The 18938-nt window shown below is 50.7% G+C and overlaps 1 protein-coding gene across 1 annotated transcript in view; it reads left to right on the forward strand.

The window, feature by feature from the left end:
- SLC9A1 (solute carrier family 9, subfamily A (NHE1, cation proton antiporter 1), member 1) overlaps window positions 1-18686 on the forward strand; it is a 74852-nt gene extending 56166 nt beyond the window's left edge. Inside the window, exons 2-12 of the mRNA XM_006883470.1 lie at window positions 2934-3394; window positions 6359-6609; window positions 9673-9890; window positions 11345-11547; window positions 13361-13450; window positions 13944-14014; window positions 14117-14290; window positions 14440-14551; window positions 14771-14872; window positions 17649-17721; window positions 18309-18686. Of these exons, the coding sequence (XP_006883532.1) occupies window positions 2934-3394; window positions 6359-6609; window positions 9673-9890; window positions 11345-11547; window positions 13361-13450; window positions 13944-14014; window positions 14117-14290; window positions 14440-14551; window positions 14771-14872; window positions 17649-17721; window positions 18309-18640 (2087 nt within the window). The 3' untranslated portion in view covers window positions 18641-18686. The remainder of the gene's footprint in view (window positions 1-2933; window positions 3395-6358; window positions 6610-9672; window positions 9891-11344; window positions 11548-13360; window positions 13451-13943; window positions 14015-14116; window positions 14291-14439; window positions 14552-14770; window positions 14873-17648; window positions 17722-18308) is intronic.
- The last annotated feature ends 252 nt before the right edge of the window (window positions 18687-18938 follow it).

Below are 18938 nucleotides of genomic sequence, written 5' to 3' on the forward strand. Positions count from 1 at the left end.
TTCTGAATGGTTCATTGTAAGCTCCCAGTTTCCCTCAAACTATTGGTAGCATTATGGACATTAATGACAAGTCTCATGAGGATTCTGAAAGAATTGAGAGCTACAATTAGAGTTTCTGCTTCTGTGAATAGAATGTTTCTGGAAATGTGGATGCTTGATTCTGGTGAGATTTTGAAAAGAAGCTGTGAACGTATGATTGGATACAGAGAGAAAGTGATAACTTTTTATGCACTGGCAAAGAACTTGTCTGAATTAGGGTTGTATATTTGGTTGAAGGTAGGATTTGTAAATGATGAACTTGGATATTTTGCTGAGGAGATTTCTAAATATGATCTTAAAGAAGTCAAGTAATTCCCTCCTGCTGTTTATTGTCGATTATGGGAGAAATAGCTAGACTTAAACGTAACTGTAGGGGGTAAAAAGGGAACTGGGCTAAATAAAAGAACATAAAGATTTACCAGTCTTTGTGTTGTACAGACATGTATCCTGAAAGCCTCATTGCAGATGGATATGGTGACTCGTCTTTTGTTCAAGAGATTAAGCCTGGACCTTTTCAACCACAACAACAGAAAGGGGCAATGACAGGACAAAGTGAAGGAAAATTGTCTGCCTTCTAGAATCCTACAGCTAGGAAATGGGCCAGTGGAGCAACTTGGTTGCAGCCATCTGTTGCCCTCCAAGGAAAGGAAAACATCATCCCAGGAACAGCTTGAGGAACCATGATGGGCAGGACACCTCCCTTCCCAAGGGTAGAACCACTGGTATAGTAGAGGGGCGAACTGCCTCCTAGTTTGTTTGGTTTTTTTCCCCCCCAGATCTCTAGAAGCTGAACACTGTGACACTGATGTGTCAAATGAGAGAATGACTACCCATGGTGGACACTGTTTGGTGGAGCTCCCCAATTAAAACAAGCTTGGAAGCAGGAGTAGCATCCACTTCCACAATAGCTTGCCTCTGGAAACCCTATGAACCTGGAGAAAGGAAGAAAGTTAAACAAGTGTCCAGGTCTTTCATTCATAGAGTCGTTGTGACGGCACTTAACAACATCTCCATTTCTGGAATTTGGGTTTCCTTCAAGTGGACAAAGGGGATAGAAAAGGCCTTTACTTGAAGTTGAGGCCTTGGGACTTCAGGAGCCAGAAAAATGAGGCCTCTGCCCACATTTGAGGGAATGGAGCTACCATGTCGAATGCCCAGGAGAATGAAGCTACCCAGCACCAAGGAGTTGAAATAGAAGCATGACCTTCCAAAGCCAGGAAAGCAGAGTTAACATCCCAGTGGTCCTGGAAGGCAGAGTCAATGCCCAGGACCAAGGGGCTCCACTCAGAGTGCTAAAAGTATGGCTAACATGCAGAGTCGAGAGGGCAGATCTTTGAGCCCATTGCAACAGTCACTGTGTTAGTCCATCTTATTGAAGGACTGACTTTCCACTTTCCCAAGCATGATGTCTTTCCAAGAATTGGCCTCCCCTAACAACATGCCCAAAGTACATGAGATGACATTTCACCATCCTTGTCTCCAAGAAGCACCCAGATTGCCTCTTACCCAAGATGTATTTTTTTTTTTGTTCTTTTGGTAGTCCCTGGGATATTCAGTAATCTTCTCCAACACCACAGCTCAAAGGCATCAATTCTTTGTCATATTTATTCATCCAACTTTTAGATGCAAACTGTGAGAAAACAGATTTCTCTGTGTTAAAATCTACCCCACTTGTGGTATTTCTCCAAGAAACCACGATACCCCACCACTGAAAAACAAACAAAGCAAAATCTATAAGGAACTTGGAACTTTGTGGCCAAACTTGGAAATGAGCAAAACTTCTCTCTAAAGGGGATTTTTGCTTCCTCCCAACTCTGGATTTGAAGCCCCAAATGAGTTTCAGAAGAGTAGCCTGCTACTGCCAGCCAGGACAGGTCTTAGGGAGCTGGTTTGTGGGTCTAAGGCAGAGAGAAATAGCCCTAGTTGATGGCCAGGGAGAAGAATAGGAGAGCCCGAATCATAGACCTGCAGAGTTTAGTATAAGTTGGGGTGGGATGTCAGGCCTGGGTCCTATCTATTCATAGTCACTGTGACCTCTGGTAAGGCCCTTTACCTTTCTCAAGTGCCCAGTCTTCAAAGTGGGTGGCATTGGACTAGAAACAGGATGATGATACATTTTGTCTCCTATGCCCAAACTGATTGGTTTGTCTCCTATGCCCAAACTGATTGGTTTGTCTCCTATGCCCAAACTGATTGGTTACCATTAACTTCCTTGATTCCTGTCTTGAGCTTTCTGGACTCAGCAGGAGAGCTTGCTGGGATTATTTAAAGAGATCTGGCTTGTCTGGGATTGGGTCTCACTGAACGTGTTCTGTGGTATTATCCCTGAGTTCCTTCTGTTCTGATACTCTGTGGTTCTTTACTTTCTTCTCCCTTTTTTATCACATCTCCATCAGCCCATTGTCTGCCTTCTGCTTAAACATCACCACATTGGAAAACACGCTCTCTTGCCTCAGACAGAATTGTTTGTTAGACTGTAATTCCTCATGTTGAACTGAAATCTTTCTCCCCAAATTTAAGCTGAGAAGATGACTTGGCTTGGCCTTAGGTAATGTTTTAGGTTCTTAGAGCCTCAGTAATCAATTAACAATTTCCCCCTTCCAGCATCTTGCAGCCCTGCTTCTCTAATGTGACAGTGATGTGGAAATACCATATGTACAGCCTTTGAAAAGAGCAATTTAAAAACATTGTCAATTAATATAGCAACCCTGTGAGGCTGGTCTTATCACCTCTGTTTTAACAAGTGAGGAAGCAGAGGCTCAGCGTGAACACAGTGACTGGGCCCCCCTGAGACCAAGCCTGTGTCCTTCATGCCAGACGCTGTCCTACCCCCAGCCCTCTGGGCTCCTGACTGCCTCGCGAGCCCACATGGCCTGTTCTCTCGTCCTCCGCAGGTTTCCACGTGATCCCCACCATCTCCAGCATCGTCCCTGAGAGCTGCCTGCTGATCGTAGTGGGGCTGCTGGTGGGGGGCCTGATCAAAGGTGTGGGTGAGAAGCCCCCACTCCTGCGGTCCGACATCTTCTTCCTCTTTCTGCTGCCGCCCATCATCCTGGATGCCGGCTACTTCCTACCACTGCGGCAGTTCACGGAGAACCTGGGCACCATCCTGATCTTCGCCGTGGTGGGCACACTGTGGAATGCTTTCTTCCTGGGCGGCCTCATGTATGCCGTCTGCCTGGTGGGCGGCGAGCAGATCAACAACATCGGCCTGCTGGACAACCTGCTCTTCGGCAGCATCATCTCGGCCGTGGACCCCGTGGCCGTGCTTGCTGTCTTTGAGGAGATCCACATCAATGAGCTGCTGCACATCCTCGTCTTTGGGGAGTCCCTGCTTAATGACGCCGTCACTGTGGTGAGGGGACAGGAGGCCATGCCATGTGTACCTGGGGCATAGACCTGAATCGGGGGTGTGGCCCACATCCGCCTGCCAGGAATGGCAATCGAAGCAGTTCATGTTTGTCTCTGCTTTCTGGGTGCCAGGCACCACACCAAGCCTTTGATGTGAATTTAATCTCCCTGAAAACCCTACGGGGCACTTATTCCCATTTTACAGAGGAGGAAACAGACCCAAAGAAGTTAGATCACTTGCTAGAATGTTAATAGAACCACGTTGGGAATCCAGGTCTGTTGGCTAGGGACTCCCTGGCCTTATCAGGTCATATGCTCCTTTCTTGACTCTTAAGGCACTGTGACCTTGGGAAAATGACTCTGTGCTTCAGTTTTCCCTTTATTTGATCTTTGGAGTCTTTCACCTCTTGTGTTGGCTATATCTTAAGCTAGAGTTTGGTTTGAACAGTGATTTAGGGCAGAAGTTGTGCAAAGCCACCAGAGGTGATAAGTAAAATGAGTTGGCCTGCATTGGGCACATTTGCTGTGTGACCTTAGGCAAGTGATCATATGTCTTTGAATCTCACCTTCCTGGGCTACAAGTGGCAGGGTAGTTAGTAGTAGTATCTTCCCAGGTTCATCTAGTTGGGAAAAACAAAAACACACACACACACCCCATGTTGGGTCTGCCTATGGTAGATACTGTGTCTGCACGTACCTTTCCCCCAGCCAGCTTCCTCAGGCAACAGAGATGTGGCCATGCTCACATCGTGGTGTGAACACACTATCCACGCCCTTCCGTGCCACACTTCTCAGAAAGCAACTCCACACAGGAAAACACGAGACCATGTGTGCACGTGCACACGCTCCCTCCTCCCACCTCTTCTCTCTCAACTCCAGCCCTCAGGAAACAGTCCCTCAGAGCAGTGACGGTGGTGCTTAACTGCACCTCCTCAGCTTCCTCTTCCTTGCTCATACCCTCCATCCCTCCCCAGCTCTCCATTGCGCTGTGGGTAAAGCATCAGTCTGTCCTAAGCAGGAATGCCTTGGACCTGGTCTTTCCTAGCACCAACTCTTGCCCCAGGTTATCAGATGAGCCTCAGTTTCCCCTTATATAATGCAGGAGTATCAGTATTTTTCATTTTTCTGAGGTTTATATAGGAATTGCACACACTGATATCTGTGACCACTGTGAAAGGTGCCAAAAATGGAACTCTCCCCAGCTGGGTGCTGGGGTTCAGGTAGTGTCAGGTGGATCCCTTAGCCCCAGCAACTTTGGACTTAGAGCTGTGCCTCCTGCAGTAGGTAGCCAGGCTGGAAGTGATTACTGGGGTCCATTGAATGTCCCTTGTCTGAGTGGGTGCTGCCTCTTCTCATCTGCTCAGTAACTTTATAAGTTGACACTGTTGTGATCTGCAACTTTTCCAGATGAGGAATCTAAGAACTTTAAGTACTTTCCCCAGGTTGTATCAGCTGATGAGTGGCACAGCTGGGATTCAGAACCACAGTCTTGAGTTCGGAGCCTAAATGCTTAACACTATTCTTATCCTGCCTCTCTGGCGGTCCAGCACCATTAGTGCCAGGCAAAGGTCCCCACTCTCTCCATCCACTGTTGACCCATGTAGTGAGCCATGAGGAGTCACGAATTCCCTCAGGCCAAGCGTGCGTTGAAGTAGCCCAGGGCTGAGAGCAGTCTGCTCAGGTCATATCTCCCACCAGAGCCCTATCTTGCCTTCCAGACCACTGGCATCAGGCAGCCCCAGGAGGGGGCTGTTCTTGCTGGCTTCCCCTTCCTGCCTGCCCTGAATCAGCCCTCTCTCCCTCTAGGCATGAGTGTAACACCTCATTTCCGAAACAGGAAAGCATTCTGGTCTCAGGCCTTTGAACAGGTTAAGTTCCAACCCGTGCCTCACTCACCTTGCTGTCAGGTGCATTCTTGAAAGTACTGAGATTCTGAGTTTCAGAACTTCCTAGGGTTTCATCCTCTTCCTCCTCCCAGGTCTGGAAGCTCCCCAGCTGTCCCTCGGCAGAGCTGTCCAGGACTGGATTTGGAATAGGACGGTCAACCAGAGAGCAAAGGGCAGATTTTTGAAGCTCTGTTGCTCCCCTCTTGAGGACCCTCTAGCCACTGGCTTGACTCACTGTGAGCCTCAATTTACAAGAGCACAGGCATCCTTGACCACCTGCCTCATAAGGTGATTGAATGGAGTATCAAATAGAATAGGCATCATCAAGGGCTTTGAAGTACAGAGAATACCACGTTCACATCTGACAATAGTGTCACAATTGTCTTTTACTTCCCAGTCTAGGAGTTGGGGAGGCCTCAGAGAGCCTACAGTTACATAGCATCTGAATGTGACCATCCAGCTGGAAGCATGTTAAATAGAGTTTTGGGGGCCCTATCTTCAGAGAGTCTGAGTTGGGTATAGCCTGGCCATGTTCATTTTCAGAAAGCTTTAGAGCTTTGGAGATCATGCTCTGATTCTTGGTCAACTCTCACTGAGGAGAAACTGCTATCCATTCAGAGACAATGATTTGCCCCAAGTTCTGTCATAAGAGTGTTAATAGTGCCAGTAGTAGCTAAGTCTGCCCCAGCACTTATGTTGTACTTCTTTGTCTTTACTGACTGATTCAATTCTCACCACAGTCACAGGAAGTTGGTACTATTATCCACCTGTTTTATAGATTGGGGAAACTGAGGCACAGGGAGGTTAAGTAGCTCACCTCCTGTGTACAGCTAGCAAATGGCAAAGCCTGAATTCCAGCGCAAGATATCCGCCTTCAGTCTGTGCTCTTCCTCAGCACACCACACTGTCGGACTGTATCCAGGCCCTCTGACTACCAGGCCTGGTTTTCAGACCTGCTCAGTACTGTATCTGCTGCCCTGCGGCCTTTTCTTGGGTCCTTGGAAAGGAAGGGATTGTCCTGGGTAGGAGCAGTGGGGCCGGGGTCCCTGCCCTCCCTCCAACAGTCTGTGCGCCCTCTGCAGGTCCTGTATCACCTCTTTGAGGAGTTTGCCAGCTATGACCGCATCGGCATTGTGGACATCATCCTCGGCTTCCTCAGTTTCTTCGTGGTGGCCCTCGGTGGAGTGTTTGTGGGCGTGGTCTATGGAGTCATTGCTGCCTTTACCTCCCGATTCACGTCCCTCATCCGGGTCATTGAGCCACTCTTCGTCTTCCTCTACAGCTATATGGCCTATCTGTCAGCCGAGGTCTTCCATCTGTCGGGCATCATGGCGTAAGTCTGGCTGCTGCAGACTGCAGGGACTTAATGAGGGAGGCCACCAGCTTGGATTTTCCAGGCTTATAGGGTTGTAGGGGAACGCTGGTGGCATAGTCCATAGGGAGTTGCATGTCTGGTGGTTCGAATCTACTAGTAGCTCCTTAGAAGAGAGTTGGGAGACTTCGCCCATGCGCTTTGCAGGCGGGAGAGGGGCCTCCGGGTGACCGTGGTCACGGTCGACCCGGCGCTGGTGGACACTTCCCGCTGCCCGAGCAGCGTCCCCTCCCTCTCCTCCCCATGATAAGCTGCTGGGGATCGCGCTCTCCATTGTATTCCGGGCCCCGGACAGGGTCATGGGGGGGTGTCAGAGGTCACAAGGTGCACAGAAAAGAGGGGGGAATCTGACCCCCCCCAGACTTCTGCTCCAATTGCTTTCAGTGCAGACCTTGGGGTCTTGCCAGGCTGCCCACTGCTCCTCTCCATGCCTGTCTTGGGGGGCCTGGGGCAGCTTTGGGGGGCTTTGGGGGTGTAAGACCCTCACCCCTTATCCTTAGCTCCCTTGTGTCCCAGGGGACGTGACATCCAGCGACGGAGGATCGAGGTGCTTGGGGCTCCTGAAATGCACGTCTAAGGGGTTTAATGCTGCAATTTCAGCTTCCCCCCCCAACCCTTAGGGGAGGGGCGCCCGTGTGCACGTGACTTTGGGGAGGGGGGCTTGTGGATGGTCTCTCGGGCTGCAGAAAAAAAGCCACTTGTCCATCATCAACACGCATACACAAACGGGCCCACATACACACACTGTCATAGGCTGACCAGCTACACACACACACACACACACACACACACACACACACACACAGAGGAACGAGTACGTCCACCTAGACACACAGGAGGCCACACGCCCAGAGAGAGTAAGGAAGGACAAGCTGAGCACACGCATACACAAACAGGCCCACATACACACTATGTCATAGGCTGACCAGCTACACACACACACACACACACACACACACACACACACACACACACACACACACACACACACCCCCCCCAGGAATGAGTATGTGCACTTAGACACACAGGCTGAAGGACAAGCTGAGCAAGTCATAGGCTGCCCTCACGCACACCAACTGGGGTGATCTAGCTATCTACACATAGACACAGAGAGCGTGTCCTAGATACACCAGAAAAACACACCTGTCCACCATTACAAAATGAGAGCATTCATCCCTGTCTTTCACAGAGGACTGAATATGTTGTTGCATTAACATACACACACATATGACATCCTATCTGCCCCAAGCCCTTGCTCATACATTGGTCTTTCACAGAGGACTGAATATGTTGTTGCATTAACATACACACACATATGACATCCTATCTGCCCCAAGCCCTTGCTCATACATTGGCTGCCTTCTCTCTCTCTCTCTCTCTCTCTCTCTCTCTCACACACACACACACACACACACGAAGGAAAACCAGAAGGACAGGCTGTCTCCAGACTCCTCAGATTTCCTGTTGCCTTACAGCATGTACAGGATTACACCATACCTCTGGGACCTTTCCACAAACTACCCTCAGAAAAAGCCCTGGTGCTTCAGGGATCAAGCACTCAGATACTCACCCTGTCTAACCCCCCCCCCAAAAAAAATTATTGATTTGAATCCTCCAGCCCAAAAGATAAAGTATTCTCGTGCTTTCAGCATTTACAGTCTCAGAAACTGGACGGGGTTTGGTCCTCTGTCCTGAGGGGCCGTGGAGTCAACCAGGATGCATAGAGACCCTGTGAACGACAGATCTGACCCTTGTCCTGCCCTGCCCCATCTCTCAGCATCTCTAATACGCTCAAACCCATGATGACAGTCCCTGGGCCAATTTCCCTCATTTTCCCAGCATGATGTCCTTCGCCCAGGACAGATAATGACACCCTCTCAAATTTTGACCAGCAAAACAGGATCCTATCAGAAAAAAAAAAAAAAGAAGAGAGTTGGGCAATCTCTTCCCCTGTAGTTTACAAACTCAGAAACCTGCTGAAAGATCAGCTAGGACTTGGTTCCAACTCAATGACTGAGTTTGAGATGAGATGGGATCCTGAGCACCCAGCCTCCAGCACCAGCTCTGGGGCCTGCTTGGAAGTCCTTTCAATGACCAGGGTCATCAGGAATGCCTTCCAGAGGAACCTTTCTCCTGTGCTTGTTGGGCTTCAGAAGACAGTTCTGAATGGGAACAGATGAGATGGTGACAGCCTGTGTTAGGACAAGCCTGGGGTGTGGGAGAGCAGAAGCTGGCCAGAAAATCCCCAAGTTTATAGTTTTGGAAGCTCTCAGTTCTGCTACTTCTCTTTGTCTAAAAGAACGTCCCTTGGTTGTAACTTGACAAAGAGAGCAGTCACATTTATTCCCTGCTCACTGCCGCCAGCCAAGATGCTCAAGACTTTGTTGAGAACAAGAGGCTCATGGGCTAAGTCTTACGTCCTGGAGAGCCTCAGGCTCAATGGGTCTTGAAACAGAAAAATAGGATCTTGAGGTGCCAGAGTATTCCCAATGGGAGAAGACCAGATTTGCAAAGATGGGCTGAACTAGGGGCTAGGGACAAGAGCAGAGAAGCCAGCCCGGCAGGAACAAAGCCCGGGTGTGGGCACCAGGTAGAGGCCTTGGGCTGTGGCCTGTAATACATTTCCCTCCCATGCCCCGAGTGCAGCTCCTGGGGAACTGTGTATTGAGAGGATACCTCCCTCTCAGGGAGTAAACCCAGGGGACCACAGACATGTTTGATTGACTGTTGTGGGCAGAGGTGGTGGGGTGTAGGGAAGGAAACATCGCTCTGGAGTTGGTCAGACCTTGGCTTGTGTCTTAAGGTGATTTGTTTCTTCAAGGCTCCTATTGCTTATCTAAAAAATGTCAGAATATTCCTGTACCTGTAGCACCGACAGGTAGATTGAGCAAGAACAGGCGTGTAGAGCTCTTGGCCTGGAGAGGAGCTGGGTGAACGGACCTCCATTCCTCAGGGTGCCAGCAGGCTCCCTGTGAGAGGACATTGCTCGGCTCTGAACCTCCCTCTCCCTCTGTCCCACCTCAGACTCATTGCCTCAGGAGTGGTAATGCGCCCCTACGTGGAAGCCAACATCTCCCACAAATCCCACACAACCATCAAGTACTTTCTGAAGATGTGGAGCAGTGTCAGCGAGACCCTCATTTTCATATTCCTTGGTGTCTCCACGGTGGCTGGCTCCCATCACTGGAACTGGACCTTTGTCATCAGCACCCTGCTCTTCTGCCTCATCGCCCGAGTGCTAGGTGAGGTCACTGGGCAAGAGGGTGTATATGTGTGTGAGAGAGAGAGGGAGAGAAGAGAGAGAAAGGAGAGGAGAGAGTATGTGTATGTGTGTGTATGAGCACGCATCCATGCATGTGCGCATGTACTGGTGTTGGCTCCTGGCTGCTTCCAACTCAGCTGGACAGAAGGGACTTCCCCAGTTCCTCTTTTGAGGTGCCAAGGCACACGAGGGGAGATGGGCTAGGGTTGTGGAGAGTCTGTGGTCTCTGAGGAGATGGAATTATGATGTGTCAGGGACAGGGGGCCTCCAAGACCCTGAGCCTGTTGGTTTTGAGGAGAGGCTCCGTGGACTGTGACTTGGGGCCAAGTGTTCTCTTACACACAGTCGACTTCAATTCTCACAGCAGCTCACAGTGGCCTCAAGGGCCTAGGGCCAAGCCTGGACCAGATTTAAGCTCCTGGTATTTGCTTCCCACTGCTCAGACCCCTTCCTTTAGTGATTCTCTCCTTTTGCCTGTCAGGATCTGTTACCTTCTCTCTGCAAGAGGCCTCAGTTTATGGTCCCCTGCCTGGCTAGGCATAACACTTACTTAGTGTTTCTCCCCAACCAAAATAAAAAAAACCAACACACCAAAACCCAAAAAAAACCAAACCCCGATATTTGGGCCTTATCCCTAAGATTCTGGGTTTTTTTGTGTGTTGAGGTTGAGCCCAGGGCTATGCAGTTTTAAAGACATTTTTATTATGGAAGATTTCAAACACAAAATAATGGAGTGAGATACTTATCTGGCAAGGGAAATACCATGATCATGAAGGTGGTTTTCCCAGGGTGAGGCTTGTCCATTGTACTCTGAATGCGTTGACCCCTGCGATTTCCCCAAATGTGGGAAACTAGGCTGCACAGTATGTGGTAGTGGAGGGCTGCATTCTCACTTTCCCTTAAAAAAAAAAAAAAAGAAAAAATAAACCCAACCAAAAAATAGTGTCAAGAATAGGATAATGATTTCCCACATTATCTGCCATATTGAACAATTATCTTCTCACAGCCAACCTTTTTTATCTCTCTGCCCTCCCATAAGGGAGCTCTGGTGGCCTAGTGGTAAGGAGTTGTGCTGCCAGCTCAAAGACACTTAGTTCGAATGCACCAATTGCTCCATAGAAGATGGACAGTCTCCTCTGTAGCAGTGCCCAGTTCTGCAAACCCACTGGAGGGTCAGCAGTGAGTTGGTGCCAGCTCAATGTCACATAACAACAGCAGCCCTCCCCTCATCACTAGAAGGCTCCCTGATTCCCCTAGAGTTGGCAAATGTGGTGCTATGTGCTTTTCAGACCCTACCTAGATCTTGGGTTGAGGTGTCTAGAGCATTATAGGCTGAGGGAAACAGGAAGTACATGAATAAGCTGGGTGGTCTTAGTCGTGAAAGCTTCCTCATTAGCAGACGAGGCTGACACCTTGTCTTCTTTTTCTTGGCAGGTGTTCTGGGCCTGACCTGGTTCATCAACAAGTTCCGTATAGTGAAGCTGACTCCCAAGGACCAGTTCATCATCGCCTACGGGGGCCTGCGAGGGGCCATTGCCTTCTCCCTGGGCTACCTCCTGGACAAGAATCATTTTCCCATGTGTGACCTGTTCCTCACTGCCATCATCACTGTCATCTTCTTCACCGTCTTTGTGCAGGTGCTAGGCCAGGGTAGAGCAGACCCTTGCCTTGGGGACCATGAATCTGAGTTCTTCAGAAGAAGGTGTATGTCCTAAAACAAAGTCATGGGTTCCGTTCCCAGCTCAGTTCTTACTTTGTGTCACCTTGGGCAAACCACCACCACTCCACCTTCTGGACCTTGTGATGATGAGTCATTGTCAGAGATCAGAGTATAAAGTAACTCAAATGCTGCCCAGCTCAGACTGGGAACCCAGGAAACATTAAGAGAAACAGGTGATATATGAATAATTGTATGCAAACTAATAAAACTTCTTTTAAAAAAAGAAATAATCAGTGTGGACAACCACTGGGAACTTGATCACTCAGTGGCTCTGTCCATGTGGCGTAAAAGGAGCATGGCACTTTGGTGCAATGGTGTATAACCCTGCTCCGCGACTCTGGAAATCAGGCTTGTCCCCAGTCTTTGATCGGGTGAGGGCATGGTCCTGTATATTCCTTATCATCTCTATACCTAGTATTGAGGAGAAAAACCATACAGGGCACAATTTCCTGAGGGGAAAGAAAGAAATAGGTGAGTGTCGGCAGGCTCAAGACCTCACTGTACCAGCAGCTCCTTGTGAACCTTGTGCAAGTGACTTGGTATCTTAGAATCTCAGTTTCTGCATCTCTGAGATAGGAATAGCATAGCACGGGAACTGGAAAAGCTAAGCTGTAGCAGACTTGAACTCAGCCCCAGTTCTGCTTCTGTGTATGGGAAGACCCAACTGTTTCTCAGTCTCGTTTTCACATCTGTGAACTGAAGAGACGCTACTCCGCAACCTCTGAGAATGCCTTCAGCCTGCCAGTCAGTGATTTCTGTCTGTTTAAATCACCTTGGCTATGCCCTGATTTCTCCCTGCTCCTGCCTACCAGAATCCACAGGAGAGCCTACCCTGGGACAGTAAATTCTTCTACCTTAACGAACTGTGATCTTGGAAAAATACAACATGCCTTTCTGGTTCTTCTTGGCTCTGCTATCCCTCCATCTTTCCTAGACATCAACCTTGCAGAGCCCTAGATGGGGAAAATAACTTTGCCTTCTCATAAAGGAAAAGCCAAGAAAACCTCATGGGCTTGTATTTTCTACCCTTTAAAAGGCTAGAGGGCTGCCCCTTTTGTCCTTTATTTAAAAATATCTTATTAACCCTGACTGAAACTGTGTATACTAGTAGTTTTCCAAGTTCACTTTTATAGAAGACAGCATGGGGGACCTTTCTTGGCACCAGCATATTCTACCTCTTTTGGGATCTTAGAGAGCTAGTTACTTAACCTTATTGAGCCTCAGTTTTCTCATCTTCAGAAGAGGACAATGAAAGGGCCTACCTTTTAAAGAAATTGTGGGTATTGGAGAGCTAAGGCTGAACAAAAAACTTAAACCTGTGCCAGGCACATGGTGAATCATCACCAGGTCCCCAGAAGTCCTGTGGGGGTGACAGTAGAGGTTCTTCTCCCTTGTGTCCAGATCTGACTTCCTTGAGGTTGGAGAGTGAGCTGTGACAGAGCCCACACTTGAACCTCTAGCCTGGATGGGGTGACTGCTGTAAGAGACATTAGGCTGTGTGGGCTGTCAGGTCTCTACGTCTCTAGGAAGAAACAGACCTTAAGAACCTGCTTTTTTTTCTGAGCCCTTCTGACACAGTTGAGGAGTTCAAACACCCATGGATTCTGGGAGATAGGGAGCACTCCTGTTCTGAGGTCCCCAATCTTGAGACGCGCTGGGGAGGTGAAAGTCCCTGCAGCTTCTTTCTAGGACAGGAGAACTAGTGTGTCTGATGCCTACTTGTCCCCTAGGGCATGACCATTCGACCCCTGGTAGACCTGTTGGCTGTGAAGAAAAAGCAAGAAACGAAGCGTTCCATTAACGAGGAGATCCACACACAGGTACTGGATGCTGGGACTGGGTGCAGGAGCTTCTCCTAGGCTGCAGAAGGCTCAGGGGCTAGAAGCAGTGAGGCCTAATGTCCACACCCTCAGCCACCCCCCTCCTCCTTGACATAGTGTGGGTGGTGCCTGGACCCTTAGAGCAAATGTCATGTGAGCAGCTGGGAGTCCAGGGAGGGAGCTGCCTCTAGATTGGACCTATTCTACCCTCTTGATGGAGCTTCTTCCAGGCAGTTAGATACTAGGGGGTTTAGTGGAAGAGAAGATTCAGCAGATGGTTGGAGGTTAGAGCCAAAGTTCTTCCCACTTAGGTTCAGCATAATTGATGTTTAGGCGCCACCTCCTGGTTACTCTTGGAGCTACAGGGATAGGCAAAGCAAAGCTGTAGCTAGAGAGGAGATTCATATTCATAGAGAGGAGTGCTTATTTAGAGGACTTGAAAGGGAGGGGAACCCAAGTGTGAGGCTTGACCTGGCCCTGGGCCCCGTTTCAGTTCCTGGACCACCTTCTGACAGGCATCGAGGACATCTGTGGCCACTATGGCCACCATCACTGGAAGGACAAGTAGGTGGCAGCCCTGGTGGGCAGGTGGGTGGGGAGGGACAGCTAAGGGTCTCTGATGACTTGGGAATCTGGCTCCATCCAGCTCCTTCCTCCTCCCTGCAGGATCAACCGGTTTAATAAGAAGTATGTGAAGAAGTGTCTGATCGCTGGCGAGCGCTCCAAGGAGCCCCAGCTCATCGCCTTCTACCACAAGATGGAGATGAAGCAGGCCATCGAGCTGGTGGAGAGTGGGGGCATGGGCAAGATCCCCTCTGCCGTGTCCACCGTCTCCATGCAGTGAGTACCCTGGGGTTGGGGTGGAGGGGTGCTGTGAGCAAGGTGCTGCTATCATCTGCCGGGAGGTGAAGAGCTGCAGAACCACATCGAGCAGGTGTCAGGACCTCAAGAATTTTCTTGGAGATTGAAACTCTGTCTTGTCATCCCAGGAACATCCACCCCAAGATGCCTGCTGAGCGCATCTTACCAGCACTGTCTAAGGACAAGGAGGAGGAGATCCGCAAAATCCTGAGGAACAACTTGCAGAAGACCAGGCAGCGGGTGAGGGCCTGCTCCCCACCTGGCTGCCACCCACAGCCTCTTCATCCCACAGCAGAGGCGCCCCTAATCCCCTTCTTTCCATCCCACTCTTGTACATGGCCCTTTACCCCACCCCAGAGCCTGTGGCCCACCCTTGCTTCACGTGCACCCCTTCTGGCCCCTGGCCCCCAGGCTCAGCTACGTTGCCTTGACAGCTGTTTCCCTCTCGCCCCACCCCAGCTGCGGTCCTACAACAGACACACGCTGGTGGCAGACCCCTACGAGGAGGCCTGGAACCAGATGCTGCTCCGGAGGCAGAAGGCCCGGCAACTGGAGCACAAGGTGTGTCTGCCAGCGCCGATCCCTGCCTCTCTTGGGGAGGCTGGGCTCTTTCTCTTTTGCTGCCAACACACTTCTTTCAGGGGAGGACTACTCCCATCTTTTTCTGTCCTTCTCTCCTGTGGAAGCTGCACCCCACGGTGGCTCCAGGAAGCCCAGTCGTACCTCTTCCCCATTCAGAGCATCAGACCCAGGGCCTGTCATTGTCTCCTCAGATCAGAGCTAGAAGAACCTATTGATGCTTTCTGTATGAGGCCCTTGTTCACCAATGATGAGGCTAAGACCCAGGGGGTGAGACTTACTCCAAGTCACAGAGCAAGCCACATACACATTTATTATTCATCCTGGAATCATTCATTTGAGTGCTTCCTGAGTATCTGGCGTTAAGATGGCCTCTCGGGGGTCCAGCAGGAAAAATAGAAGGGCTGCGAGCACTCAGACCAGGGGGTAATCAGCAGAAGCTCAGGGGCCCAAGTGAAGGGAGCGAGGGCAGAGGGGGCGAGGCAGCAGGAAGAGCATGCATGCAAGTCTCCAGAGACAGAACGTGCCTTTTCTAGTAACTGAGGGCTTGCGCTCTGAGGAGGCTCAGAACATTGCTAAGTTTGGGCTTTCCTAAGGGTGTGGAGAGCCATGAGGTATCCCAGAAAGGAAGCAGTGTGGAGGGTAGGGCTGGGTCAGGACAGTGATGCGGGGGGGGGGGGGGGGAAGGGGAGCTCAGAGATTCAAGGGATCTATGTAGATTAGCAAGACTTGATCACTCATTTGAGGTGCAGCTGAGAGGAGAGGAATCAGACCATGTCTGACTTCTGATCGGGGCAGCTGGGAGTGGTGAGGTCATTAACTACAATTGGGGACATGGGAGGAGGAACAAGGTTTTGAGGGAAAATGAGGAAGGAAACTCAGTGCTAACATGTTAAGTTTTGGATGTCTGTGACTTGAAGCTCTGGTGGCCTAGTCCCTCGGGAGCTGTACTCTTAACGCAAAGGCCTTGCGTCTCTGGTAGTTGGAATCCACCAGCACCTTTTCAAGAGAGAAATGCTCACTCTCTTCCTCTGTGATTTACAGCCTCAAAGACCCAGTGGAGGGTCAGCTATGAGTCTGTTCCAACTCCACACCAATGAGTAGAGTTGAGTGGTTTCCAAGGAGCCCTTGGCAGTGCAGTGGTTGAGTTCTCAGCTGTTAATCAAAAGACTTGCAGTCCTAACTCACCAACCACTGTTGTTATGTGCCATTGAGTCACTTGCAACTCATAGCGACCCTATGTTCAACAGCCCTAAACTCTGCTCTGTCCTTTGCCAATCGCACTGTCTCCGACACACTTATCCCGATTGCCCCAGTCACTGAACCAATCCACCTCATAGAGGGTCTTCCCCTCCTGGGCTGTCCTTCCACCTTCCCAAGCATGATGTCCCTCTCCAAGGGCCAGTCCCTTCTTGCAACATATCCACGGTTTGTCAAACGAAGCCTCAATCCTTTCCTCCAAGGAGCAGCCTGGTTTAACCCTCTCAAGGGTGAACCTGTTCATTTTCTTAGCAGTCCATGGTACATTCAATACTCTTTTCCAGCACCACAGCTTAAAAGCATCAATTCTCCTTCTATCCTCCCAAGTCATTGTTCAGCTTTCTGATGAATAACAAGTGATTGCAAAGACCATGGCCTGTATCAGGTGCACCTTAGTCTCCAGAGTGTCACAATTGCTCTTCAGTATCCTGGAGAGGTCCCTAACAGCAGACTTTCCCATTGCAATATGTCTTTTAATTTCCTGGCTGCTCATACCAAGAGTGTTGGCTGTGGAGCCAAGCAACTAAAGCTATGAACAATCTCGATCTCTTCACCGTCCATTCTGATGCTGCCATTTGGCCCAGTGGTGATAGTCTTTGTGTTCTTGATATTGAGCCTTGGACTAGAGGGAGCTCTGGTGGCCTAGTGGCAAGAGGATGCACTGCAATTCCAGAGGCATGCAGTTCGAATCCACCAGATGCTCTGCTGAAGAAGGAGGGGCAGTCTCCTCCTGTACCAGTCAGATCCGATTTGATGGTACACATACACACACCAACCACTACACAGTGAGAAAAAAGTAGCAATTTGCTTCTGTAAAGTTGGGGTTCTCCCCCTCAATTGTAGAAGTTTATCGAACAAATTGGTTTTTCATTCAATCATTCAGGCATTTTTTCATGGCATGAACTACAGTCCCCACAAGATAACTTCACACTTTCTCCCTGGGATTCCTATTTCCATTCATCCTTCTCCTTTCCGTCCTCTCCTTTCCTACTTTTGGAACTTTGTCCTTAGGCAGATGCTGCCCATTTGATCTTGTAGGGTTGGTTGCGTCCTAAAAAGTTCACAGCCTCGGAAATGCTGTGAGGCAGTTCTGTTGTGTCCTGGAGGGTTGCCACACGTCAGGTTTGACTGACAGCAGTAGGTTCAGTTTGGTGGCCTTCTAAGCATGGATACTCACCTGTAAGTTGGCTTTCTGGGTCTGGAGCTGGGGAAGCCATGGGAAGGAGCTCAAGGCTGGGGCTGCCTCGTAAGGGCAGATGCTCAGGGAGAGCTTGGGATGAGCCCTCAGGAATTCCTAACGGCTTAGGCACTGGTAAAGGTGGAGGCAGTCGACTGCACAACTGCCAGCAAGTTAGCCAACAGCCCCAAGAAGGTGCCCTGCATAGATGTTTAGGGGAAAGAACTCTCCAAAGCCAGATGAAGGTGCAGCTCTATGTTGCCCAGAAGCCTCTTTCCTGCCCTACTGCTCCCACTCACCCATCTGCTCTTTCTCTGCCAGATCAACAACTACCTGACAGTGCCAGCCCACAAGCTGGACTCGCCCACCATGTCTCGGGCCCGCATCGGCTCGGGTAAGATGGAGAGTGGGTGCCCAGAGAAGGGCTTCGAACAGGACTCTGGACTGGTTTCTCCTGAGGCTGAAGTGCCCGTAGTCATCGGTCTCACGGAGCCCATGGCAAGGCCAGGCTTCTCCTCTTCAGCCTCCTTGGGGCCCCGCACAAACCAGGAGTTCCCATGGGGTGGGAAGTTCACGGCAAGGGGCAGACAACTAGTCCTGCTGTCGCCCCAGCGCCCCAGGGACAGATATGCTCCTCAGCATTCATGCTGTGGATGCAGACAAGGAGGGGAGGGGTCAGCACCACTGGGAGGTCAGTTGAGCAAGTCTTCTCTGGGCCTGGACACTGGGACAGAAAGTGACTCAGGACACATCTTTCCTCTGCGGAGGGACACTCCATGGGAGCCCCGGGGCTGAGGAGGGAGACGCAGGCCTGTCTTTTAGACCTCTGTCTGAGAGGAGGTCGTTGTGATGTCAGGACCACAATGTTCACAGGTTGTATAGAGGGCTGACCAGGCTGAGGGGAGACTTCTCGAGGGTGAGGCACGGGGTGGGTGAGCTCAGTGTGGAACCCAGCCAGTGCCTTCTCTTCTCGGTCCGCAGACCCACTGTCCTACGAGCCAAAGGCAGACCTGCCTGTTATCACCATCGACCCAGCCTCCCCACAGTCACCCGAGTCCGTGGACCTGGTGAATGAGGAACTGAAGGGCAAGGTCTTGGGACTGAGGGATCCCACGAGTGTGGCTGAGGAAGACGAGGATGATGATGGCATTGTGATGCGGACCAAGGAGACCTCATCCCCAGGCACTGACGATGTCTTCACCCCTGGGCCCAGTGACAGCCCCAGCTCCCAGAGAATACAGCGCTGCCTCAGTGACCCCGGCCCCCACCCAGAGCCTGGGGAGGGAGAGCCCTTCATCCCCAAGGGGCAGTAACACCAGGGCTGAGAGTGCTGCCCACCCCGCCATAGACTCTCCCACCAGAGCAGGGGCTGCTGGGGGGGCTCTCCTCGCCCTACCTGACCTAGGCTGGCCCTGCCCACCCCCAGCGCATGGCAGCTGGGCCCACAGCCCCCGCCGCAGCACGGCTTCCCCCAGCCTCCTGGGAAGCATCCTCCCACTCCCATACTGCCTTCCCAATCCATTTGGCAGAACTTTGGGGCTGGGGAGACAGACCCTGCTCCTGCACTTGCCCTGATCCAGGCGCTCCAATATCCAGGCCAGGGGCCTCTCC

The sequence above is a fragment of the Elephantulus edwardii genome, unplaced genomic scaffold (genome assembly GCF_000299155.1).
Source record: "Elephantulus edwardii isolate Elephantulus edwardi_28Jun2011 unplaced genomic scaffold, EleEdw1.0 scaffold00028, whole genome shotgun sequence".
In the NCBI taxonomy this organism is placed as follows: domain Eukaryota; kingdom Metazoa; phylum Chordata; class Mammalia; order Macroscelidea; family Macroscelididae; genus Elephantulus; species Elephantulus edwardii.